Source organism: Archocentrus centrarchus, chromosome 16 (assembly GCF_007364275.1).
Source record: "Archocentrus centrarchus isolate MPI-CPG fArcCen1 chromosome 16, fArcCen1, whole genome shotgun sequence".
NCBI classification, from domain to species: domain Eukaryota; kingdom Metazoa; phylum Chordata; class Actinopteri; order Cichliformes; family Cichlidae; genus Archocentrus; species Archocentrus centrarchus.
In genome coordinates this window covers 21,267,751-21,284,948 of record NC_044361.1, presented here as the reverse complement: position 1 = coordinate 21,284,948, position 17,198 = coordinate 21,267,751, and the positions used below count along the sequence as shown (strand labels likewise).

The 17,198-nt window shown below is 38.4% G+C and overlaps 5 protein-coding genes across 5 annotated transcripts; 4 read left to right on the top strand and 1 right to left on the bottom strand.

Annotated features, from left to right (window-relative positions):
• The first annotated feature begins 146 nt into the window (after positions 1-146).
• On the top strand, positions 147-3,958 carry cyp21a2 (cytochrome P450, family 21, subfamily A, polypeptide 2). Its single transcript, XM_030750361.1, has 12 exons — positions 147-334; positions 511-681; positions 805-894; positions 970-1,124; positions 1,282-1,377; positions 1,581-1,691; positions 1,793-1,879; positions 2,117-2,200; positions 2,402-2,515; positions 2,602-2,768; positions 3,307-3,410; positions 3,498-3,958. Exons 1-12 carry the CDS (start codon positions 217-219, stop codon positions 3,749-3,751), a joined length of 1,551 nt encoding a protein of 516 aa, XP_030606221.1. The 5' UTR covers positions 147-216; the 3' UTR covers positions 3,752-3,958.
• Positions 3,959-4,494: 536 nt separating this feature from the next.
• LOC115795003 (uncharacterized) lies at positions 4,495-7,049 on the top strand. The gene is made up of 8 exons (XM_030750755.1): positions 4,495-4,605; positions 5,018-5,299; positions 5,386-5,676; positions 5,754-6,026; positions 6,111-6,377; positions 6,469-6,567; positions 6,676-6,701; positions 6,783-7,049. The coding sequence occupies exons 1-8, from the start codon at positions 4,533-4,535 to the stop codon at positions 6,903-6,905; spliced, it is 1,434 nt and encodes a 477-aa protein (XP_030606615.1). The 5' UTR covers positions 4,495-4,532; the 3' UTR covers positions 6,906-7,049.
• Positions 7,050-7,248: 199 nt separating this feature from the next.
• On the bottom strand, positions 7,249-9,582 carry LOC115795047 (uncharacterized). Its single transcript, XM_030750813.1, has 8 exons — positions 9,479-9,582; positions 8,866-9,171; positions 8,480-8,746; positions 8,319-8,384; positions 8,040-8,216; positions 7,889-7,930; positions 7,730-7,786; positions 7,249-7,633 (listed from the first exon to the last, which is right to left on the bottom strand). The coding sequence occupies exons 1-8, from the start codon at positions 9,543-9,545 to the stop codon at positions 7,623-7,625; spliced, it is 993 nt and encodes a 330-aa protein (XP_030606673.1). The 5' UTR covers positions 9,546-9,582; the 3' UTR covers positions 7,249-7,622.
• Positions 9,583-10,164: 582 nt separating this feature from the next.
• On the top strand, positions 10,165-11,921 carry LOC115794664 (allograft inflammatory factor 1-like). The gene is made up of 6 exons (XM_030750281.1): positions 10,165-10,304; positions 10,467-10,528; positions 10,604-10,670; positions 10,756-10,797; positions 10,975-11,140; positions 11,550-11,921. Exons 1-6 carry the CDS (start codon positions 10,289-10,291, stop codon positions 11,635-11,637), a joined length of 441 nt encoding a protein of 146 aa, XP_030606141.1. The 5' UTR covers positions 10,165-10,288; the 3' UTR covers positions 11,638-11,921.
• A 604-nt stretch (positions 11,922-12,525) lies between these two features.
• LOC115794200 (casein kinase II subunit beta-like) lies at positions 12,526-17,026 on the top strand. The gene is made up of 7 exons (XM_030749573.1): positions 12,526-12,613; positions 13,006-13,081; positions 15,430-15,532; positions 15,622-15,737; positions 15,843-15,918; positions 16,041-16,230; positions 16,352-17,026. The coding sequence occupies exons 2-7, from the start codon at positions 13,010-13,012 to the stop codon at positions 16,440-16,442; spliced, it is 648 nt and encodes a 215-aa protein (XP_030605433.1). The 5' UTR covers positions 12,526-12,613; positions 13,006-13,009; the 3' UTR covers positions 16,443-17,026.
• The last annotated feature ends 172 nt before the right edge of the window (positions 17,027-17,198 follow it).

Below are 17,198 nucleotides of genomic sequence, written 5' to 3'. Positions count from 1 at the left end.
AGTCCAGATGATGTTGTTCAGATTGTCTCATGCTGCATTTATCACATCGAGAGACATGTTGACCTAAAAAATATTTGGACGGCCTTGATTTCAGCGAAAACACCAAACACTGTATCAAGATGACAGGCTTTAAGACCCATGAAATGACTATAAATGTTCAGAGCAGTGAGCTAACCAGCTTTCCAAAGCGAGACCACAGCAAGAAGACACTAAACAATGATGGAAATATCTATAGTCAGTGTGGGAGCTACATTCCTAGCTCTGCTACTGTTCGTGGTGCTGAATGTGATTTCTGGCCGGAGACACACAGATGTTCAGGAAGATCACAAGGGAAGTAAGTCTGCAGTTAAATATCTTTTCACTGCCTTTTTTTATAGCATATGTTCATGGTGGATGTGATGAATGCAGTAAATAACTTAAAAACATGGAGAACTACAAAACTGAAACTGGTTTTTATTCAAAATTATTCATATGTATCCATCCTACTTTATCTTTTCTAATTCTGTGTAGGAGCTGAATCTAGACTTCTGTACCAGTTCCTTCCCCGCTCCCTCCCGGGCCCTCCCAGCTTCTTTCTCATTGGCAATATGATGGAGCTGACACACGATCATCTACCAATTCACCTAACCAATTTGGCACAACGCTATGGAAAAATTTATCGCCTTAAATGTGGAAACACAAGTAATCACCAATTAATGGATTTTGCACTATTTTAAAGCTGGCACTTTAATTACAAATTTTATTTTCAGTAAGGTTTGGATTGCCATAACACCAAAATACTGCGTGTGTACTGTGTTTTTTCAGCTATGGTAGTACTTAACAGCAGTGAAGTGATAAGAGAAGCCCTGGTGAAGAAATGGTCTGACTTTGCTGGGAGACCAATTTCATATACAGGTAAGGAACTCAGTTCAGTACAGTGGTTCTGCGTAGTTATTATATGTCCTTATGACCCTAACTCACTTCTATCAGGAAATATTGTATCTGGGGGCGGTAGCAACATCTCTCTCGGGGACTATACTGAAACGTGGAGGGCACAACGTCGTCTTGTCCACAGTGCTTTACAGCGTAGCTGCCACAAGTCTTTGCATGATGTGATTGAGAGACAGGCGCTGCATCTGTTAAAGGTAACGTTAACAAAGTGAAGAAGAAGATTTTAGAAGAAAGACTTTAAAGTGCCATCAGAAAAGTCTGCAATGTGACGGCAGGGAGATAGCAAACCAAACGCTGGGGTTTACAAAGTGAACTATAAACAGATCAAACATGGTGTTGCTCACTGTTTAGGTTTTGATGGACTATCGAGGCAGTGCTGTAGATCTCTCAGAGGATTTCACAGTGGCGGCCAGTAATGTCATCACCACTTTGGCTTTTGGAAAAGAAGTGCGTATTCTTCCTCCCCTCGTTCTATTTGAGCACTATTAAATAAACAGTAAAATGTTCATCAGTGTGCAGTTGTGATTATTGCATTCATAATGTTCTGTTGTTTAATCAGGCAGTGAATCTCTTTAATGACAGAGTTCTGATCCATTTGTTTGTGGACAGTGTGTGTGTGTGTGTGTGTCTCATTTCTTTGTGTTTTGTAGTATGATAAGAGTTCATCAGAGCTACAGGAGTTGCACAACTGTCTTAATGAGATTGTCGCTCTGTGGGGCTCTTCTTGGATTTCAGCCCTGGACTCCTTCCCACTGCTTAGAGTCCGTAAATATTCACTATCCAGACTATAGATCAAATGAATAAAAGCAATACCATGTTTTGAAATGGAATTTACCCAATTTTGTCATTTGTTCTGACAAAGAAATTACCCAACCCTGTGTTTGCCCATCTTCTGAAAGAGGTGGTCAGAAGAGATGAAATCATCAGAAGGCATCTCAACAATTACAAGGTTAGTGATGTGAGATGACAAGAAAATAGAGGTCTGATTAAGCTAAAGCATTCTGATCACAGGCCAAAGAACAATACTTTAAGTGGTTTTGTAAAACCAAACACAAAATCCCACAAGTTAAAAAAAAAAACTAAAATCAGAAACTGATTATTGCTTTTAATCCAAATCGAGTGTGTGCAATACTGTGTGTATCCGCAACACTTCATTTTAATCTACTTTTGTTATTTATTTGGGCAGTCACAGGACAAAAAAAATGAGGACGCCATCACAGAATCCCTCCTCCAGGGACTTGACAGTCATGACAGCACAGAACGTGAAGGGGTGCGTACATACAGTGAATACCTGGGGAGACGCTTCATGGTATCCAATGATACAGTGTTTTCTTTAATAAATCACCTGAAGTCCCAATAATTTAGCAAACTACAGTATGATGATAAGGCAAAAGTAGTTTAAGACAACAATTAGAATTGGAACCACAAAATACCGTGCAAAGTACTGAATTACATGTATTCATGTTCCCAGCTCCTAACAGATGTTCATGTTCACATGACAACAGTGGACCTTCTCATTGGGGGGACAGAGACAACTGCGGCCTGGCTGAACTGGATGGTGGCCTTCCTCTTGCACAGACCAGAGGCATGGGAAATTATTATCAAACAAAAAAAAAAAATAAAACAAGAAGTTTTTTCTGAATCTCTGTCCTTTCTTATTTGAATCTACAGGTACAGAACAGGGTATATGAGGAGCTGTGCACAGTATTGAATGGACAGTACCCCAAGTACAGTGACAGACACAGACTTCCTGTTCTGGGCTCTCTGATCAATGAGGTGCTCAGGCTCAGGCCAGTTGCCCCTTTGGCAGTACCTCACAGAGCCATCAGAGACAGCAGGTCAGCGGGCACACAACAGTGCAAACCAGGGAACACACAAAAAGACAGCACTGACTAACTACTGTTTGTTTTGGGGGTTTTTTATGTGTTTTGGTACAGCCTGACACAAAACAAGCCTCCACGTCTAGCACAGGGAGTGGTGTAATTGATGAATTATGCTGGAATTTAAAGATGGGTGCATGAGGAATTGCACAACTTGGCACAGCTCTTTTGCCTAGTTCAGGGTTATGAAGAAGCATCTGCTTGAAATACCCTGAGAAAAATACAATTTAATAAAACAATGAGCACCACCATTTTTTCATGTTTTGTTTTTGTACAGAAAGATGTGCAGAGAACTGATAAAAAGAAAAAAAAAAACTACACGTGTTGCTGAAATCTGAAAAAACTACATATTTATATTTAAATGAACAGTACACACAAAGACTAATCTGATGTACTCATTTTCTGTTGTTGTTCTGGATATTTTTGAAGCATGTTGCTTGATAACACTCTTTTGATTCTGCGTTATGACAAATGTATGACTCCTGCTCATGTTTAGCATTGCAGGTTATTTCATCCCTAAGAACACAGTCATCATTCCTAATCTTTTCGGAGCTCACCATGATCCTGCAGTTTGGCCTGAACCATACAGCTTCAAACCAGGTACTGCCCCAAACGCTGGGCGAGGTCCGTTCATTTGACTTGGCTCAGCAGATCTCAAATAAAGTAGTGACTCTCCATCTCTTCCAGAGCGCTTTCTGGAAGGAGGAGGCAGCGGCTCCACCCGTGCCCTGATCCCTTTTGGAGGGGGGGCTCGGCTCTGCCTGGGAGAGTCTGTGGCCAAAATGGAGCTTTTTCTCTTCACTGCCTACTTGCTGAGAGATTTTCAGTTCTGCGTGCCTGAGAGCGAGGCCTCCCTGCCTGATCTGAGAGGAGTTGCTAGTGTTGTGCTCAAAATCAAATCCTATAAAGTTATAGCACGACCACGACTTGTGACTACCTGAGCTGCCGTGGGTGCATTGCTCACTCGTTGCTTATGTTACATATGTGTGTACACATTTGTGTTTCACATATTTGTATTTTCTCTCCTTTTTCTTATGTATTCTATAATCTTTCTGTTGGAGGCGATCCTACACTGTATTAATCACAGTTATTTCAGGCATCACTAAATAAAATGTCCACAGCAAGCAATTTTTTTCTTCTGTGGCACTACAGAGATAACTGCATTGTTGGTGTTTATTAATATTCACAGTAGAATTGTACAATTTATTTCACATGGCTTGCAGTGCTAGATGACCCAAGCACAAATCCACCATAATATTTTCTGTATTTTTGGTAAAAAAAAAAAAAAAAAAAAAGCATCATACAGGCATGACTGAAGAAGAATCACTTTCACTGAGTCTGACAGCACCACCCAGAGGACAAGCCCTAAAAGTGCTACACACAGTGACATAGTGTATGGGAAATGTTCAGTCTCTTCTCAGCACTGGGTTACAGGGGTATCAGCTGTTTGGGTTTTCATAATTAATAGCCTGGAATTTAGAAGTTATGATAATTCACTAAAAAAATAACCCACATGTGAAACACACAACAGTCACAGCACTAAAAGTGATAAAAAAATTTTTTGAATAAACATGAGAGAGCCTATAAATACATAAATAACAAACATGAGTCACTCTCAGCAGCGAAAAGTGAGGTTTCTGTGTCATTTCCTGTAAAACGGCATTGTAAAACTTCTGCTATCAGAGCATTTTGCAATAAGAAAGAAAATCTGGCAGCAGCAGGATGGATACCCTTTCGTTGTTGGGACTCTGTCTTTTTTATCTTTCACAGGCCGCAAGTGGACACCATTCATCTGGTAATTATACAAATAAACCTATAAAATATATAAACATAATGAACTATGCACACACACAATACTTACCTATTGGATATGCCTTGATTTATCCTATCTGATTTTTGTTTTACTGAAGAGGCGATACTCATAAAAAAAGCAGTTGAATATCAATGAATGCCTGATTTGTTACCTTATATTGCATCATGGCATGATTCCAAATAAAACTGAACTCACAAAAATAACTATAATAATAACTGTGCTTATGAATAAATAAGTGATCTCAGAGTTGATTCTGTCCTTTAGGTGCTCTCACCTATGTGGGTGTTAGTTTCTTCAATTTTGTGGCAGCTACAGATTTAAGTTATAAAAATATTTTATTTTATTAATTTGTTTTCATTAAAATAATACATTTTTCTGTAAATTCCTCCAATAGACTCTTTGCTGGTGGTCGCCTTAGAAGGAGATAGTGTGACTTTGCCATGTGGTATACCTTCTATCAAATCCTGCTCCTCTATTAACTGGGACATGCGTGCAGAGTTTGGATCAACTGATAAGGTGATACAGAAAGGAAAAGTGACAGCGGCAAACGGCCACAGGTATCACCTGCTGAAGGACTGCTCTCTGCAGATTACTCACCTGGTGCTCAATGATGCTCGACTTTACACTTGTAAAAGTGAAACGCTCAGTTTAAATGTTTCACTTTGGATTCTTTGCAGTAAGTCTTTGTGCTTCATACTTTTGCTTTATTGATAGAGAAACAGTAAATAAAAATATCACAGTGGTCACTTTTTTATTCACCAGTTACTGAGAAAGCACATCCTGCAAATGCCACAAAGCTGGAACTTCATTGCTACCTCAGTACATACATAGGAGCTCTCCCCTGTCCCAACCACAATGGGCTGCGTATCGAGTGGAGCACGGAGGATGATACACCAATAAATGGAAGTAGATTTGCAATTGAAAATCCACATGATTGCTTCTCTAAACTGATCATTGATAAAAAATTGACAGACCACCATAGAACATGGAAATGTCAGCTAACTCAGAATGACTCTGTTAAAGCCACCCTCAGATATGTAACAACAGTAAAAGGTGATCTACTGCCCTTACATAAAATGAGAGGCATGATTTAATGTGTACAAGTGTAACCAGTTCTTGCTTTTCCCCAGATGGTTTAGAGGAAGTGTTTGCTGCTGTGGGTGAGTCAGTGTCACTGGCTTGTGGCAACACTTCCTCTCTTGGTGTGAAGTGGTCTTTGTGTGAAAAGCAAGTGAGAGATGATACCTTACCTGATGACAGCCAAATAAAGGCATCTCATGTGAATAAAGACTTCTCGCTGGTTATTAGCAAAGTGAGTGTTCTGCATGCTGGAGACTACCAGTGTTCACAGTCCACTGGTGAACAACATGCGCTCAATAGAATCAGGCTGCATACCCTTGATGGTAAGTGTTAAAACTCTGTAGTTGCAAAAACAAAAACAAACAAAAGATCTGATGTCTCATCTCTCATGTTCTCTGTCTTTACAGTAACTGCAGAGTCTGCAGGGGCAGGAGGAGAGAATCGCACCTTGATCTGTGCGCTTACCTGCACTAAAGAATGTGAAAAAGACTTTGAATTAACTTGGTCAGGAAATGCCCATAAATTCTGGCAGAGTAAACTGATGAATATCAATAATACCCTAATAAAGAAGCTATTTCTCCCAGAGTCATCAAAGAGATCATACGAAGACATAACCTGCTCTGTGCGCAGAGAGGGTGCTCTGATGGCATCAAAGAAGTGGTACACCACTGACCGTAAGCATGAATTACTGCACTGTTGCCTCGTCTACTGAATACGACCTCTATTTTTGAGTAGACCTGTGGTAAAATTATTCAATTTTCTCAGCTCTGCAAACACCTGCGTGGGTAGGCCTCCCTCTAGTCATCCCGATAGTGGCGGGAGGAATCTGCATACACACGAAGAGGAAACGCAACAAGGATGGAGGTACTGAATCTGCAAACTGCAACTAGTATATATGAATTATTCTTAAACTTTAATGGAGCTTAAACATTACCACAGTGACCACAATGCTTTCTACTTCTTGCTCTGCAGTTAATGATCAGCCAAGCACTGAAATGGTAAGACATCAGAACTACCAGATGATGACAAGTCAAGCTTGTATGTCCTTAATGCAACAATGCCGCCATTCTTCTCCGCAGACCCATGTGTACGAGGTTGTTCAAGATGTGCACAATGAGGAACAACAACAGCGGCTACAATTAAAAAGAGAAGCAGCCACTGCAGCTGACAGTTTTTATGATTTATTACAGGCTGTGAACTAGAGTGAAACAGCAGGGTGTTCTTTGTCTTTATTTCTGCCTTTAATTATCAAAAAAACATAGCTTACAAAACATGTTTTGAAAGGGGATATTTTTGTGCAAGAAAAAGAAATACACTGCAAATTAAACATATATGATTACATTGTATGCATGTGTGTGTTTGATAGTCTAAATCAGTGGTTCCCAAAGTCAATAGTGCTGCAGCCCACTTAAAAATTTAAAAACAAGAAAATCCCATGCCCCCCCCACCCCCACTCCCACCTTCCCCCATCGTCTGATAGCGATGGCATGTGAAATTTTCTGCAATCTCATCAAAACCCAAGCAAAAATGATGTATTTCCTGGAAAATTTGATTAAAAAAAAATACTGCTACCCAGTCATATGTAACGTGCTAATGCCACAAACTTCAATACAAGAACAGTAAATTTAGATCAAAGTAATGAGCGCCTCTTATTACCAGTTTTAATTCACTTTTTATATAAATAAATACATTTATTTAAATATGTAACTATGCAGACTTGTGAGTAATTTCAAACTGAATTCCTGTTATTAATGCGGCCTACCTGGTGGGCCGTGGCCCACACTTTGGGAACCACTGGTCTAAATGATTAGATTATACACTCTTGAATTTTTTTTAACCGCGATCCACATTTGATAATTCACACCATATAGCAAAGATGAGAAAGCCACAGAGGAGAATCTTCTTGTTCATGAAAGTGGCTACTTTTTGACTGCAATAAAGGAGAGAAATGTGTTTTTTGTTGACATTTTAAAAGTTGAGATTCATAATAATTTCATAAATGAAGGAATGACTTCATACAACTTACAAGTAACCAAGGTTTCATCTGGCATATGGTACAGACTGTTGACTCGGGTTGAAGATTCTGTGACAAAGCAGAAGAAAAAAAAAAAGATCTTTATGAACAGAAAGGCATCATAGTGGCTCTGGGCTAAAGGAGGTAGTGAGAAAAGAGCTTGACACTCACCCATCAAAGGTGAAACATTCTCATACATCGACAAACGATTACCTGTTTAACGAGAAAACATGGAACTATGAAAAAGTGCAGCACTACATTAGGTTAGATATGACTGCATGATTGTATGATAGAACTGAAAGAGTTTAAGGTCAGATCAAACCCTCAAAGTGCCTCTGCTGCAGTTGTGCGACTCTCTGGGTTTTGCATTTGTGGTACACAAAAAAGCCTGTCAATGCACCAAAAATAATAATCCCCAAAATGACTAAGACCACAACTAGAGTGAGAGAGTCATGCTCTTCCATTCTGTTTGTCAGTGAAGTCTTTTTGCCTGTTGGTTCTAAAGCAAACAGGGAGCAAATTAAAGCAACGCCACAGTGAATAAAAAAATAAATAAATTATACAATTTGAAGAATGTGCACGACAGAAAATGCAAACGAACCTGACAGACTTGTCAGGGTTTTTGTTGCAACATTCAGCGCTGTCGTGGCCATGAAACCATCTTCCTCTTAATTAAAGAAACAGGGATGTTACATATTACTTATATGCATTGGAGATTGTTGCTTGTGATAGGTCAAAGTAAAAACAGCTTAAAAAACTGACCTTGGACATGTAGATTGGTGTCAAAGCAGCGCTGAGTTTGACCAAGCATGTAACTGCATCTATACCAGCCACCATCACTGTGGGTCACAGACTGGAAAATCAGAGTTGTGCCATTAGGTTTGGCTCTTTTAGAGTCGATAGAAAAGCGACTGTTTCCTTTCTGCATTGCCCAGGAGATGTTTTGAGGTCCTAATGTTATGTTTACTGGGCAGTTTAGCTGAGCAAACCTACTGGGTGCTGCCTTCACAGATTCAAGGATTTTGCAATCTGAAAGATCATAAAAAAAAAAACATGTGATACACAAGTGAGTTTTATTTTTTATTTTTATTTTATTTTATTTGTTATTTGTAAAGTGAAGTAATAGATAAATGAGTAAATAGTTTTACCTTTTATTTTCAAAGATATGTTTTTGGCCAAAATGAGGTCCCATCCTTCCCACATTTCACAAGTGTAAAGTCCTTCATCAGACTTTTGGGATTTTCTCAGAAAAAGGCACTTTTGTTCATTTCCATCAACCTCCCATTTTGACGGCTGATTGTTTTTACTCAGCCACTTATATATATCCTTCGGCTCATTGGTATCTGTAGCATACTTTGTCCATTTGTATCTGTACTTGACTGGATCGGTCTCATTTGGACTGAGACAAGATAGAGCTACATCTTCTTCTTTAACCGCTATCACGGTCTCAGTACCTGGTAAGCCAAAAGTGAAATAATGAATCTATATATACTGGTACACATAGCAGTCAAAGAAGCAAATATTGTATGTTGTGTGTTTAGACTGTGTGCACCAGAATATTCAATATCAAAATAGCAGGATGCATATTTTAAGATTTATGGCATAAAATTATATTGCATTACTTGTCAAGTAAAGTTTAGAGCCACACAGTATACAAAGATTAAATCTTCTGTTATTTAACTGTAAAGTAGGACTGAATATATAAAATGCATTCATAATGACGCAATCAGATTTTTTTTAAAAATCCATTGAACTACTCACCTCTGCATCCTGATACGACCCTTACCAGAATTAAAGAAAGGAAACCCTGAAGATAAAAATGCAACATTTTCTGTGTAATGCAGCGCGTGAAGAGACAAAGATCAGTCCCCTCCAAACCTCTCTGTTTTTGTTTCCACCTATTCTCACTTCCCTGAAGTTATACAGGAGTCTCATCTTGAAACCACCAGTCTTTTGATTTTAATTAATTATGTGATCAACACTACCACCCCGTGGCAAGAACGGGGCATTACAACTTGCCAGTTTTATTGCCAGGTTTTTCGTTACACTCATATTTAAAGTTGGGTGAGGAAAGTGATAAAGCTGCACTTATTTCTCTCCACTTTGAGCACTGATGTGACCTCCTCCAAAGGCATTTAACCTCCACCTTCCCCAGTGGAGCTGTTCGGGTGACTCGCTCGTGTCACCTTGGAGGTACCTTCAGGTGTAAATGTGCATAACTGTGATAGTAAAAAGAGTAAAAAAAGAGTAAAAAAATTATAATGTATTTCAAAATCACCTCATAAGCATTACTCTGCAGAGCAGTGTGTAAAAGAAAGATCTTACTGCTACATAAATCTTCCTTCCTTAAACAACCAATCATTTTAAGCTGTTGATCACTTCTCTTGCTGTGAATGTTGTTGTTTGTGTCATTCGTATGACCTTATTTGCTGCAGTCCTCAGTGTGACAGAGGAACCTCTTGCGTCTAACTGAAACTTTGTCACTTCACTTCCTCTTCTGGTTCGATTTATAGAAGCACCATCATAACTTTTTGCTGTTGGTTTCACAGTTTCTCAGCTCTTGTCACAGAAATGGACAGCGTTCAAGGTTAGTTTGGCTTTCTTTCAGCTACAGTTGTTATACTGTTCTTTAAAGTTTTAACCAGCCTGGATAATACAAGACTGAATATATCTATGTATCTATTTATGTATCTATTTATGTATCTAGCCATTTTGATGGTTGTTGTTGCTGAATATTGTTTTCTCACAGGTGGTAAAGCATTTGGTTTTCTAAAGTCTCAGCAGGAAGAAAAGCTAACCTCTATCAATGAGGTGAGCTGAAGAAATATGTTCACACAGTCGTTTGATACCCTGCGATACTAAATTGTGTATTTATCACATTATTAGGCTTTTCTCACAGATCCTAAATATGAAGGAGAGGAAGATCTGGCCTCAAAGCTTGAAATGTTTAAAAGTGAGTACCAGTAACACCTCAGTTCATTGTTTATTTGGTGCACATTCATGCAATTCGGAATTACATTATATTGTTTGCATTGCAGAGAAATACATGGAGTTTGATCTCAACGACAAAGGGGAAATAGGTAAAATGTCAGCAGCCTTGTATCCCTGAAGTTTTTGTTTTTGGGTTGTTTTTTTTTTTAGCAACATTAAGCAAGTGTTACTTTCAGTAGTGACTCACTCACAGTGAGCTGTTGTCCCAGATCAGGCATACAAGTACTTTTTACTTCATTTCTTTCCGTGAACTCACAATTTTATAGATATAATGGGTTTAAAGCGAATGCTGGAAAAGCTTGGATTGGCCAAGACTCACCTGGAGCTGAAAAAAATGATGTCAGAGGTGGCTGGAAGCAACACAAAAGACACTATCAGCTACAATGACTTCCTCAATATGATGCTGGGAAAGAGAAATGCAATTCTAAAGCTGTGAGTATGAAATAAGCCACAATTCAGAGCATAGCTGGAGACTGCAAGTGGAGTCTCAGGTCAAATAAGGTTGAGGGGAAATGAAGTTCCTAAATGACCCCCCCCAAAAAAACAAATTTATATTGGACATCAAAAATCTATGTTTGTATCTGAAGTTAGGTTAGGAATGATTTTCATCTACATTAACTTTAAGTTTCACTAGCTTTTCCCTTTCATTTTACTTGCTATTTGCAAGATAGATACTTTATTGATCCCGAAGTTTGTCTTTGTCCTGAAAAGTATTTTCATAAATTACCTGAAACTACTCAAAAGGTCTACTGCTTGCAGAAAATAAATAAACAAATTTGTACTGTCTAAAGTTTGCAAAAATCCTTTTTACAGCAGCTAAAATGCCTTTTCTTCATTCAAGGATCTTGATGTTTGAAGGCATGGGAAAGGAAGAAGAGCAGAAAGAGGCTGGACCACCTCGTCGCAAAACCTTTTCAGATCTGCCCTGAAAGATCTCCCCATCCCAGCGGAAATCAATCAACAAGCCTTTTTTGTAGACTGTAAAATCAACTAAAGGTATTGTTGTGTCAACGGGAAGAAATGCAGTGTTTGTGCAGTGAAATGTGCATGTTTCATGAAGTAATGTGAACTAGCCTACATGTATTGTTTTAGAATGTTTGGTTAAGTAGTCTAACATTGTGAAATGTACAAGGAAGTGGCAAAATGTGATAACTGTGTTTCATATTAGCAGATCAGTCTTTCTAGAAACACAAGTTCATTAAAAACTACATGCTGAAACAGTCATTGATCTTCTGCTGCATTTGTTAAAGTGTAAAATTAAATTTAATTACTTTTCTGCACACACACACACACACAGAGAGAGAGAGAGAGAGAGAGAGAGAGAGCGAGATGGACCATATAGTCTATATTCAAAAGTAAATAAATACATTGAATAATTAGGTATATCTAAACTGCCTGCAAACAGTCGCTTTTACTTATCTTTCTTTTATATTTTTCATATTAAATTAAAAAGAAAATTCAGACAGAGGAGACACCTGTTAACTGTCACACTCATTTTGGGATGAACAAGTGCTTACATTATTATAAGATTAGGCTACCTGATTTAAGGTGGACCATCTCTTATTTGGATTGTATTCATTATTTATTATATTTTAAATTTTTTAGAGTACTTTTTTTAAGAAATGGGGTCTTCCACAATATATGTACTGTGACCACTTTCGCAGTAATGTAAGAAGTTCGGATGTGGTATATCCAGAGAAAATGAGGGGAAAAGTCTTTTATTGCACCGCTTGTAAAGTTATCTGTAAATTTTGAGATCCTTTGTACTCGCCTAATGTATGCACCCTGCGTCATCAGGGACTTTATTTTGAAAACACCGTATGACCGGAAGTTATATTTTATCCAGAGAGGGAGAGCAGCCTAGCAAAGCTTACAAATTGATGATTTATTTAATATAAAATAAAGGTGAGTAAAAACAACTGTTCGTAGACAGTTATATACATATACAGGCGGTGTTTATATTAATAGATAGTTTCGTTACAATAATACATTTTCTCAGTTCCGCACTTTACGTGTTAGCTCGAACGTTAGCCAGCATGCTAAATCAAGAGCTGACGTAGGTCGCGGGTTAGGGAGGCAAACCTGAGCTGCATTAAAGATGATGTGTGACATTTTTAGTAAAACCCCCAAGTGTCTGCTGTAGATTTCTGCATCTGCGGTGAAATGATTCCGTGTTAAATTCGTGTTTTTAAAGCTCAGCTCACTAACCTTGTTAAATGTTTTACTGCCTTTTTTAATTTTTATTTTAAACCTATTCTGGGGTAAATTGGTTAACTGCGGCTGTCTTGGTTTGTCAGGAGGATGAGCAGCTCAGAGGAGGTGTCCTGGATATCGTGGTTCTGTGGACTCAGAGGGAATGAGTTCTTCTGCGAGGTAAGTCTCGTTTTCAGTTTCACGCTTTATTTTTTCACAGCGTTAGTTTATGCTTTTCATAAACTTTGTCACTCGCCTGCTTTCAGGGTATGCTAAAGCGTAAATTATAGGCATATATATGAACAAGAGCTTCTTCCCCCACACTGTCAGGCTGCTGTGCACCTCACTGTAACCCATACACTGCACATTAATCAGCACAGACGTATTCACATTTTTCAAACTTGCAGAACTTGCCGTGCATAAATGTGACCGGTGTTTATGATCTATTTGTTCATTTCCTGGAGCTGAAAGTCTCCACTTTAGGTCCCTATTCACCATATCACTAACATAATATATATTTGCACCTCAGACAATGACTACAGATAAAAAATATATAAGGCCAGATAGAATTTAGCACAATTTCAGATAAACTACATTTCTTATGATAATTTTCCCTGTTTGCACAATTATGTTATTGTGTACGAAAGGCCACCTTAAAAACTAATGTCCTGATTAGGATTATGGAGACACTTTATGGTTAAAAGCTTTGTAAACAACAAAGATGTAAATCATGCAGGTAGAATGGGTTAGATGTCAGAAGCAGCAAGTGCTGAGGTTTAATATGCTGATATTTGGTCAATAGACGTGATCCATGACCCATTCAGGAGTTTAGTGGGATTCTGAGATCTGCCACTGTGTACGATTAGACTGAAAGTCTATTTTGTCCAGTGTAGCGGTTGATAATGACATCAGAACAGTCAGCTATAATATATTGCATCTTGCAAGACCATGCAAGATGCAATATATACATGCATAAACCAGTCTGTTACTGAATTTGGGGTTGTGGCCAGTGGTAAAGCTACTCTCGCTAAAAATGATTGCGCTAAAGATATAATCTCTGCTTATCTGAAATAAGACATATCCTGAAGTACTAAAACATACAAAATATGCTTCAGTCAGAGTACATCTGCTGTAATTTCAGAACTGAAACCATCAAATAAAACACATTTTCTATTCCTTTTTTTTTTTTTTTTTTTTTACAGTGGGTGTCTGAATTTCTCACTTGGTCAGATTTCTCTGTGCTGCCATTTTCATTGCAGTGTCTTAATAACTTGCAGTGAATTTTGTCTACATCCATTAATAACTACAGATGGGAATAGAAAATCAGGCTCATGCTTGTGCATGCTGCATGCTTGTGATTTTGCAAAGATTGATATTTCTAAAAGATCATACATATGCAGATTTGTCACCTGGACAAAAACAAGTATGTGAGCACATTTCTGTGATCACGTGTATTTGTGTATCTACAGAAGTGACAAGTCTGTTACTGAAGGCCAAAGGACCAATGAGCTCATGTCATGACCAGGCATTGGTCATTTGTCCATCCACAATTCAAAAGAATCACTACTCCTCCTGGAGTAATGGTCACAGTTTAAGCACACAATGATCACCCAGTGGATGACTGTGTGCTCAAGGGCAAGGTCACATTTGACATTTTATGGGAAGTAACCTTTGAACTAATCATGAGCCAGATGAGCTGCTGCGTCACTGACATGTGTCCTATTATTTGGTATTTGTGGCACCAGAAGATGTCATCTTGGACATTTTACATGTAGTTTTCATACACAGTCAATTATCCATCCTCTTTCACTTATCCTGCTCAGGGTCGCGGGGGGCTGGGGTGAAAGGCAGGGTACACCCGGTACAGGTCACCAGCCTGTTGTAGGGCCAATACAGAGAGACAGACTGAATGTAACCTAACCCAGACTTTTTGTTGAAAAATTGGGACCTACACTTGCTTGATGTTGTAATACTTTTTATTCACATGTGTTCCTATATACATTTTTATTGTAGGTCGATTTTTAATTGCAAACGTTGGTGAAACGCTGGCGCTTACATGGTGACGCCTGAGCACTACAGAGTTGTGGATTAAATGACGCATCAAGCAAAAAAATATGCTTAGGATTTTTTGATGATCGAGTCATTCGAGTTACTCAACGAATTGTTATACCCCCATTCTTACATTGTGACTTATAGTCAAAACTTGACTGTTGCAGCTACTCCCCTCTGCTGTTTACCTCTGATCCTTTCCCCTGAAGCACAGAGAGCTTTCTTTCATAAGAGTACATGAGGACATAAAAGAAAAATGCTTAAAATAAAAATACCAGGGATTGTTTTAGTTTTTTCTGATACATTAGCATGCAATCCTATTCTAATTTTAACTGTTTCCTTTCTTCACTGGCAGCATCACAGTAATCTTGTTAAACTCTTGTGTAAGGCTTCCACATCAGTGTGCTGTGCAGTGCACTGCTGCAACAGTAACCGATGCTATTAATAGCGTTTGGTTTCTTTCTGCTGCTGTGTTTTAGGTTGATGAAGACTATATACAGGACAAGTTTAACCTGACAGGTTTGAATGAGCAGGTGCCTCACTACCGCCAGGCTCTGGACATGATTCTCGACCTGGAGCCAGGTGAGATTTAAGTGGTGCAAAAAAGTGTTTATCTCAAAAAAATGGGATAAATCATCGTTTTAACTGCATAAATGGCTTTTATTTAACAGATGAGGAGCTTGAAGATAACCCAAACCAGAGTGATCTGATAGAGCAGGCAGCAGAGATGCTCTATGGGCTTATACATGCACGCTACATCCTCACAAACAGAGGCATTGCACAAATGGTAAGCTGTTATTTAATAGTTTTTGGGGGAAAAAAAACATCTTACAGGCTACATGACAAGATTATCAGCAGTGATTTCTGAATATTTTAATTTTTTTTTTTGTAGTTGGAAAAGTACCAACAGGGGGATTTTGGCTATTGCCCCAGAGTGTATTGCGAGAATCAGCCAATGCTTCCTATTGGTAAGTCTGATTTTTCTTAAATTAAATTAAAAAAAAAATCCCTTGGTGAAGACGTATACAACACCCTTTGATGTTTGAAATGAAGAAACCCTCTTTTCTCATTTCTTTCCTGCCTAATGTAGGTTTATCAGACATACCAGGAGAAGCAATGGTGAAACTTTATTGCCCAAAGTGCATGGATGTGTACACCCCTAAGTCCTCCAGGCACCACCACACAGATGGAGCCTACTTTGGGACAGGGTTCCCTCACATGCTGTTCATGGTGCACCCAGAATACCGTCCAAAGCGACCTGCCAATCAGTTTGTGCCAAGGTTTGTCGTGAAGTTCTTTATTTTTAGCCTTAGAATTTCCACTGGCACTAGCATAGTAACCTTAACATAGTAACAACATCAAACCACTGACCTCGTGAAAACAATTTTTTTTCCCCTCCAGGCTATATGGTTTCAAAATTCACCCAATGGCTTATCAACTCCAACTTCAGGCAGCATCGACTTTCAAGAGCCCAGTAAAGGCAATTCGCTAGAAGCCATCTTTGACAGAGACAGTGGATTCAAAGACTTTGTTGTTTACGACTTGCTTGAAGCAATGGAGCATGTATTCTCAATAAATGCCTCTACAGTTCTCCAAATTCACTTGTGTTGATAAGCAATTTTAGATTCAGCCATTTCTTCTCCTCTAGGAGGCAGTTACAGTTGAGCAATTATTTTTAAAATGTAATTATTATATTCATTAGTGGTCAAGCTCCAGACAAGTTTCAACCTTAACTGATGTCAGTCAATCTTTTCAGATTAAAGGGGTTTCTCTTTTAAATTGAAAAGTGGCTTTAACTCAGTGATGATGAAAACTACAGTTTGTTTTGTGGCTCAGTTGTGAGGTGATTGAATGTAACTGAATATCTCACCACCAGCCCCTAGAGGTTTGCCTTACCAGTGATTAAGACTCATGAAAATTTAATTACAAAATGCAGAACACATGTTGGAATGTGCTTAGATGTTGCTCTTGCAATGTGTGTAAATATGATCAGGTGCTATTACCAACAACCAGTGAATACCAAATTGGAGACAGAAAGCAAAGAACATATCTTTAAAAAAAAAAAAAAAAAAAGGACCTATGCTTGTAAATATTTCTCTTCAATTTCATGAAATACAGTGGCAGTGCATTTGCTTTAGACAGCTGTAACAATCAATTCCTGATACTTCTTTATGTGTGTCATGTTTACATAATGGGATAACAATCTAGACAGATGTGACCTTTTTTTTTTTTTTTTTTTTTTTTAAGG

Excerpts from the sequence above, each read along its gene's own strand:
- cyp21a2 (XM_030750361.1), top strand. The coding sequence starts at position 217 with ATGATGGAAATATCTATAGTCAGTGTGGGAGCTACATTCCTAGCTCTG. Across the intron at positions 682-804 it reads CCTTAAATGTGGAAACACAA|CTATGGTAGTACTTAACAGC; the intron begins GTAATCACCAAT and ends GTGTTTTTTCAG. Across the intron at positions 2,769-3,306 it reads AGAGCCATCAGAGACAGCAG|CATTGCAGGTTATTTCATCC; the intron begins GTCAGCGGGCAC and ends GCTCATGTTTAG.
- LOC115795003 (XM_030750755.1), top strand. The coding sequence starts at position 4,533 with ATGGATACCCTTTCGTTGTTGGGACTCTGTCTTTTTTATCTTTCACAG. Across the intron at positions 5,300-5,385 it reads TTCACTTTGGATTCTTTGCA|TTACTGAGAAAGCACATCCT; the intron begins GTAAGTCTTTGT and ends TTTATTCACCAG. Across the intron at positions 6,027-6,110 it reads CAGGCTGCATACCCTTGATG|TAACTGCAGAGTCTGCAGGG; the intron begins GTAAGTGTTAAA and ends CTGTCTTTACAG.
- LOC115795047 (XM_030750813.1), bottom strand. The coding sequence starts at position 9,545 with ATGTTGCATTTTTATCTTCAGGGTTTCCTTTCTTTAATTCTGGTAAGG. Across the intron at positions 8,747-8,865 it reads CATATCTTTGAAAATAAAAG|ATTGCAAAATCCTTGAATCT; the intron begins GTAAAACTATTT and ends ATGATCTTTCAG. Across the intron at positions 7,931-8,039 it reads GCAGCAGAGGCACTTTGAGG|GTAATCGTTTGTCGATGTAT; the intron begins GTTTGATCTGAC and ends CTCGTTAAACAG.
- LOC115794664 (XM_030750281.1), top strand. Across the intron at positions 10,529-10,603 it reads AGCTAACCTCTATCAATGAG|GCTTTTCTCACAGATCCTAA; the intron begins GTGAGCTGAAGA and ends TCACATTATTAG. Across the intron at positions 10,671-10,755 it reads AAAGCTTGAAATGTTTAAAA|AGAAATACATGGAGTTTGAT; the intron begins GTGAGTACCAGT and ends TTTGCATTGCAG.
- LOC115794200 (XM_030749573.1), top strand. The coding sequence starts at position 13,010 with ATGAGCAGCTCAGAGGAGGTGTCCTGGATATCGTGGTTCTGTGGACTC. Across the intron at positions 15,919-16,040 it reads TCAGCCAATGCTTCCTATTG|GTTTATCAGACATACCAGGA; the intron begins GTAAGTCTGATT and ends TGCCTAATGTAG. Across the intron at positions 16,231-16,351 it reads GCCAATCAGTTTGTGCCAAG|GCTATATGGTTTCAAAATTC; the intron begins GTTTGTCGTGAA and ends TTTCCCCTCCAG.